The sequence below is a fragment of the Coregonus clupeaformis genome, chromosome 7, assembly GCF_020615455.1.
Source record: "Coregonus clupeaformis isolate EN_2021a chromosome 7, ASM2061545v1, whole genome shotgun sequence".
NCBI classification, from domain to species: Eukaryota; Metazoa; Chordata; class Actinopteri; order Salmoniformes; family Salmonidae; genus Coregonus; species Coregonus clupeaformis.
The window spans coordinates 52678886-52692472 of NC_059198.1; the positions used below are offsets into that span (position 1 = coordinate 52678886).

At 39.5% G+C, this 13587-nt stretch overlaps 1 protein-coding gene across 1 annotated transcript in view; it reads left to right on the forward strand.

Annotated features, from left to right (window-relative positions):
* Positions 1–13587, forward strand: part of LOC121556447 (mitogen-activated protein kinase kinase kinase 3-like) — a 184291-nt gene that overhangs the window by 107757 nt on the left and 62947 nt on the right. Inside the window, exon 12 of the mRNA XM_045221430.1 lies at positions 13272–13439. Within this exon, the coding sequence (XP_045077365.1) occupies positions 13272–13439 (168 nt within the window). The remainder of the gene's footprint in view (positions 1–13271; positions 13440–13587) is intronic.

The window sequence follows — 13587 nt, forward strand, 5'->3', positions numbered from 1 at the left end:
TTCTGAACAATGATGCACTGTCATTATACAGTGATGGTAAGAGGGCTTTCTCCTGAACAATGTTGCACTATCATTATACAGTGATGGTAAGAGGGCTTTCTCCTGAACAATGTTGCACTATCATTATACAGTGATGGTAAGAGGGCTTTCTTCTGAACAATGATGCACTGTCATTATACAGTGATGGTAAGAGGGCTTTCTCCTGAACAATGTTGCTCTATCATTATACAGTGATGGTAAGAGGGCTTTCTCCTGAACAATGTTGCACTATCATTATACAGTGATGGTAAGAGGGCTTTCTCCTGAACAATGATGCGCTATCATTATACAGTGATGGTAAGAGGGCTTTCTCCTGAACAATGTTGCACTATCATTATACAGTGATGGTAAGAGGGCTTTCTCCTGAACAATGATGCGCTATCATTATACAGTGATGGTAAGAGGGCTTTCTCCTGAACAATGATGCGCTATCATTATACAGTGATGGTAAGAGGGCTTTCTCCTGAACAATGATGCGCTATCATTATACAGTGATGGTAAGAGGGCTTTCTATCACACTACTGATTAATCACTCATGTTGCTGTAACTCCACGAACAGTAAACTTCAGCTGTACTTTGGTTACAGAGAGATGAACTTGGAGAAGAGTCACCTAAGTAAGCTGGTCCTGGGGCTCTGTTCACAATCACAAACAGACCCCACAGAGCCCCAGGACAACAACACAATTAGACCCAACCAAATCATGAGAAAACAAAAAGAGAATTACTTGACACATTGGAAAGAATTAACAAAAAAACAGAGCAAACTAGAATGCTATTTGGCCCTAAACAGAGAGTACACAGTGGCAGAATACCTGACCACTGTGACTGACCCAAAATTAAGGAAAGCTTTGACTATGTACAGACTCAGTGAGCATAGCCTTGCTATTGAGAAAGGCCGCCGTAGGCAGACCTGGCTCTCAAGAGAAGACAGGCTATGTGCACACTGCCCACAAAATGAGGTGGAAACTGAGCTGCACTTCCTAACCTCCTGCCAAATGTATGACCATATTAGAGACACATATTTCCCTCAGATTACAGCGATCCACAAAGAATTTGAAAACAAACCCAATTTTGATAAACTCCTATATCTACTGGGTGAAAAACCACAGTGTGCCATCACAGCAGCAATATTTGTGACCTGTTGCCTCAAGAAAAGGGCAACCAGTGAAGAACAAACACCATTGTAAATACAACCCATATTTATGTACTTTAACTATTTGCACATCATCACAACACTGTATATATACATAATATGACATTTGAAATGTCTTTATTCTTTTGGAACTTCTGAGTGTAATGTTTACTGTTAATAATTATTGTTTATTTCACTTTTGTTTACTATCTACTTCACTTGCTTTGGCAATGTTAACACACGTTTCCCATGCCAATAAAGCCCTTAAATTGAAATTGAATTGAGAGAGAGCGGGAGGAGGGAGGGAGGGGAGGGAGAGAGCGGGAGGGGAGGGAGAGATCGGAAGGGGAGGGAGAGATTGCCCCATTTATTGATCATTCTTTTTGTAGCAAGTATTTTATATAACGGCTTAAATTTAAACGGACAGATTGATGTGTCAATTGTTGTTTTATACAGTATATCAGTTCATAACGCCGATGCCATGGTTTTGGGACATCAAAAACCTGTTCCCAACTTGATTGAATTCTATACAGTATTGCTGTCAAACCTTTTGACTTTAAGTGAAACTGATACATTTCTCAATTTATACTATGATTGTTAATGGGTGGCAGACAGACTAATTATTTAATTTCTTCTTCCACTCCTAAACATAGGATGGCACTCTCTCAGTAGCTTGCTGGAAAACCAATTTGGATTTCGGTACAATGGAGGCTTTAAGAGAGAGGTTTAATGCCTTAATATTTAATAGTTTTAACCCTCTAAACGCATGTTCGTTATCTAAATATGCTCGTTTAACTTTTTCTAGTTTGCCATTCCAAATAAAGTTAAATGTTTTTTTCTCGCATGATTTTAAAAAGGATTCTCCTGGAGTCGGTAGAACCATGAATAAATATGTAAACTGATATCACTCGAGAATTAATCAGGGTAATATTCCCGTAAATTGATAGGTGCTTCCCTCTCTACGGAAAAAAAAAGTATATATATTTTGCTACATTTTCGATCAAATTTAATAGTTGCTCAACTTTTCCGGCATGATGCACACCAAGCACATCAACTTCATCATCCGCCATTTATTCAGGAGACCAAATGGCAATTTAAAGTTTTTATATTTTAGAGACCCAAACCATAATATAGTAGTAGACTTATCATAGTTGGGTTTTATTCCAGAGAAACTGGAGAAATTATCCAGGTCCTCAGTGAGGCCCTTCAAGGTTGAAGATTGATGACTCGAGAACTTGAATCATCGACGTACATTGACACTTTTGTCTCTGATCCCTTAATTTCTTGCCTCATTAGATCTGATCATTAGATCTGATTTTTAAAGTTAACAATTCAATGGCCCTAATAAATAGGTATGGTGACAGAGGGCAACCTTGATTTACGCCTCTTGACAATTCAAAGTTCTCAGAAGTAACCGTTGTTCATTATTTTACACAAAGGATTCTTGCAAATGACTTTTACTCATCTTATGAGATATTCTCCAGAGTTGAAGAAATCCATACAGTTTCAAATGCTTTCTCAAAATCTGCTGTAAAGATTATACCTGATTTCTCATAGTTTTCCATTATTTGTAATAGTCTAATGTTGTCTCCAATATACACTATATATACCAAAGGTATGTGGACACCCCTTCAAATTAGTGGATTTGGCTATTTTATCCACACTCGTTGCTGACAGGTTTATAAAATCGAGCACACATCCATGCAATCTCAGTAGACAAACATTGGCAGTAGAATGGCCTTACTGAAGAGCTCAGTGACTTTCAACGTGGCACCGTCATAGGATGCCACCTTTCCAACAAGTCAGTTCATCAAATTTCTGCCCTGCTAGAGCTGCCCCGGTCAACTGTAAGTGCTGTTATTGTAAAGCGGTAATGTCTAGGAGCAACAACGGCTCAGCCGCGAAGTGTTAGGCCACACAAGCTCACAGGACGGGACCGCTGAGTTCTGAAGAGCGTAACGCGTAAAAATTGTCTGTCCTCGGTTGCAACACTCATTACCGAGATCCAAACTGCCTCTGGAAGCAACTCAGCACAATAACTGTTCGTCGGGAGCTTCATGAAATGGGTTTCCATGGCCGAGCAGGTGTGAAGGACATGACTGGCCTGCACAGAGCCCTGACCTCAACCCCATTGAACACCTTTGGGATGAATTGGAACGCCGACTGCGAGCCAGGCCTAGTCGCCCAACATCAGTGCCTGACCTCACTAATGCTCTTGTGGCTGAATGAAAGCAAGTCCCCGCAGCAATGTTCCAACATCTAGTGGAAAGCCTTCCCAGAAGAGTGGAGGCTGTTATAGCAGCAAAGGGGGGACCAACTCCATATTAATGCCCATGATTTTGGAATGATATGTTCGACGAGCAGGTGTCCACATACTGTTGGTCATGTAGTGTATATTCCTTTTAAGAATCCCGTCTGATCCCGTAGGAGCTTTTTTTTCTTCTATGAGCAATACATTTTGCCAATATTTTTGCATCACAACATTGAAGGGTGAGGGGCCTCAATTTTTTAAATCACTGGATCTTTGTATTGCCCCCCTGGCTCCTGCTTCACTAGGAGAGAGATGAATCCCTCTACTTGTGTGGCCGACAGTTTGCCAATTTATATATGAGTAATTCAAACATGATAGTAATGGATATTTCAGTAACATAACAAGTTGGATATAACTATTGGAATGCCATTGGTTGGGTATTGGATATATCTCTATTGGAATGCCATTGATTGGGTATTGGATATATCTCTATTGGAATGCCATTGGTTGGGTATTGGATATATCTCTATTGGAATGCCATTGGTTGGGTATTGGATATATCTCTATTGGAATGCCATTGATTGGGTATTGGATATATCTCTATTGGAATGCCATTGATTGGGTATTGGATATATCTCTATTGGAATGCCATTGATTGGGTATTGGATATATCTCTATTGGAATGCCATTGGTTGGGTATTGGATATATCTCTATTGGAATGCCATTGGTTGGGTATTGGATATATCTCTATTGGAATGCCATTGGTTGGGTATTGGATATATCTCTATTGGAATGCCATTGATTGGGTATTGGATATATCTCTATTGGAATGCCATTGATTGGGTATTGGATATATCTCTATTGGAATGCCATTGGAATGCCATTGGTTGGGTATTGGATATATCTCTATTGGAATGCCATTGATTGGGTATTGGATATATCTCTATTGGAATGCCATTGGTTGGGTATTGGATATATCTCTATTGGAATGCCATTGGTTGGGTATTGGATATATCTCTATTGGAATGCCATTGGTTGGGTATTGGATATATCTCTATTGGAATGCCATTGGTTGGGTATTGGATATATCTCTATTGGAATGCCATTGATTGGGTATTGGATATATCTCTATTGGAATGCCATTGGTTGGGTATTGGATATATCTCTATTGGAATGCCATTGGTTGGGTATTGGATATATTTTTATTGGAATGCCATTGGTTGGGTATTGGATATATCTCTATTGGAATGCCATTGGTTGGGTATTGGATATATCTCTATTGGAATGCCATTGATTGGGTATTGGATATATCTCTATTGGAATGCCATTGGTTGGGTATTGGATATATCTCTATTGGAATGCCATTGGAATGCCATTGATTGGGTATTGGATATATCTCTATTGGAATGCCATTGATTGGGTATTGGATATATCTCTATTGGAATGCCATTGGAATGCCATTGATTGGGTATTGGATATATCTCTATTGGAATGCCATTGGAATGCCATTGATTGGGTATTGGATATATCTTTATTGGAATGCCATTGATTGGGTATTGGATATATCTCTATTGGAATGCCATTGATTGGGTATTGGATATATCTCTATTGGAATGCCATTGGAATGCCATTGATTGGGTATTGGATATATCTCTATTGGAATGCCATTGGTTGGGTATTGGATATATCTCTATTGGAATGCCATTGGAATGCCATTGATTGGGTATTGGATATATCTCTATTGGAATGCCATTGGTTGGGTATTGGATATATCTCTATTGGAATGCCATTGGTTGGGTATTGGATATATCTCTATTGGAATGCCATTGGAATGCCATTGATTGGGTATTGGATATATCTCTATTGGAATGCCATTGATTGGGTATTGGATATATCTCTATTGGAATGCCATTGGAATGCCATTGATTGGGTATTGGATATATCTCTATTGGAATGCCATTGGAATGCCATTGATTGGGTATTGGATATATCTCTATTGGAATGCCATTGGTTGGGTATTGGATATATCTCTATTGGAATGCCATTGATTGGGTATTGGATATATCTCTATTGGAATGCCATTGGAATGTCATTGATTGGGTATTGGATATATCTCTATTGGAATGCCATTGGAATGCCATTGATTGGGTATTGGATATATCTCTATTGGAATGCCATTGGAATGCCATTGATTGGGTATTGGATATATCTCTATTGGAATGCCATTGGTTGGGTATTGGATATATCTCTATTGGAATGCCATTGGTTGGGTATTGGATATATCTCTATTGGAATGCCATTGGAATGCCATTGATTGGGTATTGGATATATCTCTATTGGAATGCCATTGATTGGGTATTGGATATATCTCTATTGGAATGCCATTGATTGGGTATTGGATATATCTCTATTGGAATGCCATTGGAATGCCATTGATTGGGTATTGGATATATCTCTATTGGAATGCCATTGGTTGGGTATTGGATATATCTCTATTGGAATGCCATTGATTGGGTATTGGATATATCTCTATTGGAATGCCATTGGAATGCCATTGGTTGGGTATTGGATATATCTCTATTGGAATGCCATTGATTGGGTATTGGATATATCTCTATTGGAATGCCATTGATTGGGTATTGGATATATCTCTATTGGAATGCCATTGGAATGTCATTGATTGGGTATTGGATATATCTCTATTGGAATGCCATTGGAATGCCATTGATTGGGTATTGGATATATATCTATTGGAATGCCATTGGAATGCCATTGATTGGGTATTGGATATATCTCTATTGGAATGCCATTGATTGGGTATTGGATATATCTCTATTGGAATGCCATTGGAATGCCATTGATTGGGTATTGGATATATCTCTATTGGAATGCCATTGGTTGGGTATTGGATATATCTCTATTGGAATGCCATTGGTTGGGTATTGTATATATCTCTATTGGAATGCCATTGGTTGGGTATTGGATATATCTCTATTGGAATGCCATTGGTTGGGTATTGGATATATCTCTATTGGAATGCCATTGGTTGGGTATTGGATATATCTCTATTGGAATGCCATTGGTTGGGTATTGGATATATCTCTATTGGAATGCCATTGGTTGGGTATTGGATATATCTCTATTGGAATGCCATTGGTTGGGTATTGGATATATCTCTATTGGAATGCCATTGGTTGGGTATTGGATATATCTCCATTGGAATGCCATTGGTTGGGTATTGGATATATCTCCATTGGAATGCCATTGATTGGGTATTGGATATATCTCTATTGGAATGCCATTGATTGGGTATTGGATATATCTCTATTGGAATGCCATTGGAATGCCATTGATTGGGTATTGGATATATCTCTATTGGAATGCCATTGATTGGGTATTGGATATATCTCTATTGGAATGCCATTGATTGGGTATTGGATATATCTCTATTGGAATGCCATTGGAATGCCATTGATTGGGTATTGGATATATCTCTATTGGAATGCCATTGGTTGGGTATTGGATATATCTCTATTGGAATGCCATTGATTGGGTATTGGATATATCTCTATTGGAATGCCATTGGAATGCCATTGGTTGGGTATTGGATATATCTCTATTGGAATGCCATTGATTGGGTATTGGATATATCTCTATTGGAATGCCATTGATTGGGTATTGGATATATCTCTATTGGAATGCCATTGGAATGTCATTGATTGGGTATTGGATATATCTCTATTGGAATGCCATTGGAATGCCATTGATTGGGTATTGGATATATATCTATTGGAATGCCATTGGAATGCCATTGATTGGGTATTGGATATATCTCTATTGGAATGCCATTGATTGGGTATTGGATATATCTCTATTGGAATGCCATTGGAATGCCATTGATTGGGTATTGGATATATCTCTATTGGAATGCCATTGGTTGGGTATTGGATATATCTCTATTGGAATGCCATTGGTTGGGTATTGTATATATCTCTATTGGAATGCCATTGGTTGGGTATTGGATATATCTCTATTGGAATGCCATTGGTTGGGTATTGGATATATCTCTATTGGAATGCCATTGGTTGGGTATTGGATATATCTCTATTGGAATGCCATTGGTTGGGTATTGGATATATCTCTATTGGAATGCCATTGGTTGGGTATTGGATATATCTCTATTGGAATGCCATTGGTTGGGTATTGGATATATCTCTATTGGAATGCCATTGGTTGGGTATTGGATATATCTCCATTGGAATGCCATTGGTTGGGTATTGGATATATCTCCATTGGAATGCCATTGATTGGGTATTGGATATATCTCTATTGGAATGCCATTGATTGGGTATTGGATATATCTCTATTGGAATGCCATTGATTGGGTATTGGATATATCTCTATTGGAATGCCATTGGTTGGGTATTGGATATATCTCTATTGGAATGCCATTGGAATGCCATTGATTGGGTATTGGATATATCTCTATTGGAATGCCATTGGAATGCCATTGATTGGGTATTGGATATATCTCTATTGGAATGCCATTGGAATGCCATTCATTGGGTATTGGATATATCTCTATTGGAATGCCATTGGAATGCCATTGATTGGGTATTGGATATATCTCTATTGGAATGCCATTGGAATGCCATTGATTGGGTATTGGATATATCTCTATTGGAATGCCATTGGTTGGGTATTGGATATATCTCTATTGGAATGCCATTGGTTGGGTATTGGATATATCTCTATTGGAATGCCATTGGAATGCCATTGGTTGGGTATTGGATATATCTCTATTGGAATGCCATTGATTGGGTATTGGATATATCTCTATTGGAATGCCATTGATTGGGTATTGGATATATCTCTATTGGAATGCCATTGGAATGCCATTGATTGGGTATTGGATATATCTCTATTGGAATGCCATTGGAATGCCATTGATTGGGTATTGGATATATCTCTATTGGAATGCCATTGGAATGCCATTGATTGGGTATTGGATATATCTCTATTGGAATGCCATTGATTGGGTATTGGATATATCTCTATTGGAATGCCATTGGAATGCCATTGATTGGGTATTGGATATATCTCTATTGGAATGCCATTGGTTGGGTATTGGATATATCTCTATTGGAATGCCATTGATTGGGTATTGGATATATCTCTATTGGAATGCCATTGGAATGCCATTGGTTGGGTATTGGATATATCTCTATTGGAATGCCATTGATTGGGTATTGGATATATCTCTATTGGAATGCCATTGATTGGGTATTGGATATATCTCTATTGGAATGCCATTGATTGGGTATTGGATATATCTCTATTGGAATGCCATTGATTGGGTATTGGATATATCTCTATTGGAATGCCATTGATTGGGTATTGGATATATCTCTATTGGAATGCCATTGATTGGGTATTGGATATATCTCTATTGGAATGCCATTGATTGGGTATTGGATATATCTCTATTGGAATGCCATTGGAATGCCATTGATTGGGTATTGGATATATCTCTATTGGAATGCCATTGGAATGCCATTGATTGGGTATTGGATATATCTCTATTGGAATGCCATTGAGACCAGGGGTTTTCCCCATCCGAAAAGAATCAATTGCCAACCATAGTTTGTCATGAGTATTTGTATTTTGTATTTATTATGGATCCCCATTAGTTCCTGCCAAGGCAGCAGCTACTCTTCCTGGGGTTTCCCCATTAGTTCCTGCCAAGGCAGCAGCTACTCTTCCTGGGGTTTATTATGGATCCCCATTAGTTCCTGCCAAGGCAGCAGCTACTCTTCCTGGGGTTTATTAAGGGTCCCCATTAGTTCCTGCCAAGGCAGCAGCTACTCTTCCTGGGGTTTATGATGGATCCCCATTTAGTTCAGGTCAAGGCAGCAGCTACTCTTCCTGGGGTTTATTATGGATCCCCATTAGTTCCTGCCAAGGCAGCAGCTACTCTTCCTGGGGTTTATTATGGATCCCCATTAGTTCCTGCCAAGGCAGCAGCTACTCTTCCTGGGGCTTATTATGGATCCCCATTAGTTCCTGCCAAGGCAGCAGCTACTCTTCCTGGGGTTTATTATGGATCCCCATTAGTTCCTGCCAAGGCAGCATCTACTCTTCCTGGGGTCCAGCAACATTAAGGCATTTATATACAATTTAAAATATTACATGACATTACATTTCATAACACTTTACCCAATACATTTAGTGTGTTCCCTCAGGCCACTACTCCACTATCTCATATTTCTTATAATGTGTATGTGTGTATGTACCTGTGTGTGTGTCTCTTCACAGTCCCTGCTGTTCCACAAGGTGTATTTTTATCTGTTTTTTAAAATCTGATTCTACTGCTTGCATCAGTTACCTGATGTGGAATAGAGTTCCATGTAGTCATGGCTCTATGTAGTACTGTGTGCCTCCCATAGTCTGTTCTGGACTTGGGGACTGTGAAGAGACCTCTGGTGGCATGTCTTGTGGGGTATGCATGGGTGTCTGAGCTGTGTGCTAGTTGTTCAAACAGACAGCTCAGTGCATTCAACATTTCAATACTTCTCACAAATACAAGTAGTGATGAAGTCAATCTCTCCTCCACTTTGAGCCAGGAGAGATTGACATGCATATTATTATTGTTAGTTCTCTGTGTACATCCAAGGGCCAGCCGTGCTGCCCTGTTCTGAGCCAATTGCAATTTTACTAAGTCCCTCTTTGTGGCTCCTTACCACACGACTGAACAGTAGTCTCCGTGAGACAAAACTAGGGCCTGTAAGACCTGCCTTGTTGATAGTGCTGTTAAGAAGGCAGAGCAGCGCTTTATTATGGACAGACTTCTCCCCATCTTAGCTACTGTTGTATCAACATGTTTTGACCATGACGTTTTACAATCCAGGGTAACTCCAAGCAGTTTAGTCACCTCAACTTGCTCAATTTCCACATTATTCATTACAAGATGTAGTTGAGGTTTAGGATTTAATGAATGATTTGTTTCAAATACAATGCTTTTAGTTTTTGAAATATTTAGGACTAACTTATTCCTTGCCACCCATTCTGAAACTAACTGCAGTTATTTGTTAAGTGTTGCAGGGATTTCACTCGCTGTAGTAGCTGACGTGTATAGTGTTGAGTCATCCGCATACATAGACACTCTGGCTTTACTCAAAGCCAGTGGCATGTCATTAGTAAAGATTGAAAAAAGTAAGGGGCCTGGACAGCTGCCCTGGGGAATTCCTGATTCTACCTGGATTATGTTGGAGAGGCTTCCATTAAAGAACACCCTCTGTGTTCTGTTAGACAGGTAACTCTTTATCCACAATATAGCAGGGGGTGTAAAGCCATAACACATAAGTTTTTCCATCAGCAGACTGTGATCGATAATGTCAAAAGCCGCACTGAAGTCTAACAAAACAGCCCCCACAATATTTTTATCATCAATTTCTCTCAGCCAATCATCAGTCATTTGTGTAAGTGTTGAATGTCCTTCTCTATAAGCATGCTGAAAGTCTGTCAATTTGTTTAAAGTAAAATAGCATTGTATCTGGTCAAACACAATATTTTCCAAAAGATTACTAAAGGTTGGTAACAGGCTGATTGGTTGGCTGTTTGAGCCAGAAAAGGGGGCTTTACTATTCTTAGGTAGGAGAATAACTTTAGCTTCCCTCCAAGCCTGAGGGCACACACTTTCTAGTAGGCTTAAATTGAAGATGTGGCAAATAGGAGTGGCAATATCGTCCGCTATTATTCTCAGTCATTTTCCATCCAAGTTGTCAGACCCCGGTGGCTTGTCATTGTTGATAGACAACAACAACAAAAAATCACCTCTTCCACGCTCACTTTACAGAATTCAAAATTACAACGCTTGTCTTTCATAATTTTGTCAGTTATACTTGGATGTGTACTGTCAGCATTTCTTGCTGGCATGTCATGCCTAAGTTTGCTCATCTTGCCAATGAAAAAATCATTAAAGTAGTTGGCAATATCAGTGGGTTTTGTGATGAATGAGCCATCTAATTCAATGAATGATGCAGCTGAGTTTGCCTTTTTGCCCAAAATGTAATTTAAGGTGCTCCAAAGCTTTTTACTATCATTTATTTATGTCATTTATCCTTGTTTCATAGTGTAGTTTCTTATTTTTTCTTCTTTCTTTTTATTTTCTTTTTATTCAGTTTAGTCACATGATTTCTCAATTTGCAATATGTTTGCCAATCGGTTGTGCAGCCAGACCTATTTGCCATTCCTTTTGCCTCATCCCTCTCAACCATATAATGTTTCAATTCCTCATCAATCCACGGCGATTTACAGTCATTTGCTTAATTGGTGCATGCTTATTAGGAACTGGAATAAGCAATTTCATAAAAGTGCAGCGTCTGGTTGCTCCTCATGACACACCACAGACCAACAAATATTCTTTACATCAACAACATAGGAATCACTACAAAACGTATTGTAATAATCTGTCGTTCTGCCCCTGAGCAAGGCAGTTAACCCACTGTTCCCCGAGTGCCGATGACGTGGATGTTGATTAAGACTGTTAGCACTTGGTGGTCTATAGCAGCTTCCCACCAGAATGGGCTTTAGGTGAGGCAGATGAACCTGTAGCCATATTACTTCAACAGTATTTAACATGAGATCCTCTCTAATCTTCACAGGAATGTGCTTCTGAATATAAACAGCCACACCTCCACCTTTGGCATTTCTGTATTTTATGTAGATCTTATAACCATGTATTGCCACCATTGTATCATCAAAGGTATTATCTAAGTGAGTTTCAGAGATTGTCAGAATATGAATGTCATCTGTTACTAGCAAATTATTGATTTCATGAACCTTGTTTCTTAAGCTGCATATGTTAACATGGGCTATTTTTAGCACTTTTCTGCGATGCTTGATTGTTTTCATTGCTTTACTGGGAAGATTATCAGAAGTACACATGCTCATGTTTTTTTATGTTTGTGTAGACTGAGCAGCACTCTGGTTCATAGGCACGTGCTTCCTACTACAGCACACTGCCTCAGTGTTAACAGTATAACTCTGGTTCATAGGCACATGATTACTGCATACAATAGCTGTAGGATCAGCAGAGGCATTCAGGGCAGTTAGAGGAACATAAATTAGGTTACTTATATTGTGTCTTCCAACGCCCCTGGGATAATGTACATTTGCTGAAGCATTATGACAACTCAGCGACACAATGGTAGGGATCAACTGAGCTGGGCTTGGGTCATTGATAAGTCATTGTCTCAACACAGCCTTATAATCCTGTGAAAGGATCCAGGAACCCAAATGATTTGGGTGGACCCTATCCTCCTTATGAAACAAGCTTTGTTTCCAGAAGGTATCAAAATGGTCAATAAATGTTACATCCACAGAGCTGCAATAAATGTTACATCCACAGAGCTGCAATAGTCTCATAGCCAGTTATGGAGGGCTAAAAGTCTGCTGAAACGTTCAATGCCACAAATTAGGGAGTGCCAGATATTATGGGGTGTTTGTTGGTGTCAAGCAGACTTCAGCTGTTCTGAGCTGCCCTTCATAATGTCATAATGAATCCCACATTAACTATGATAGACTCAATTTCCTGATGCAGGTTTATAATGTTTGGGAGCAGATTATTGATGTCCTGTACTCGTGTTCCTGGGTAGCACAACGTTTTTGTTCCAGGGACTAAGACATTTCTCACCATTGAACTGCCCAATACAACGGGATGGAGAAATCACACAATTAGTTGAACCTTTCACGGGCACATGAGTAGCAGGATAGCATATGCCCGCTATATGTCCAGGCCTCCCACTGGTCCATAAAAATTAACGTGTGTTTTGTGTGTGTGTCCCCAGGTCGGAGGACGTTCCCTCGGAGCTTCATGCCTCAGGAGAACCTGTTTCAGCTGGTTCCGTCTAGTCAGACCAGGAGTTACAACGGAGACAGCACTCTGCAGTACAGCGACCTCAGATCACTGGGACGAGTCACAGAGAACAGCTGCCCCCGCTGGGAAGCACCCAAATGTGAGTTACAGCCCAATATAGAGCCTCTAACGACCCCCTAGTTACAGTGAGACTGACCCCAGTAGATCCCCAGATAAATCCCCTTGGATTAATAAAAAATGGTATGGTTGAGAGGGATGAGGCGAAAGGAATGGCAAATAAGTCTGGC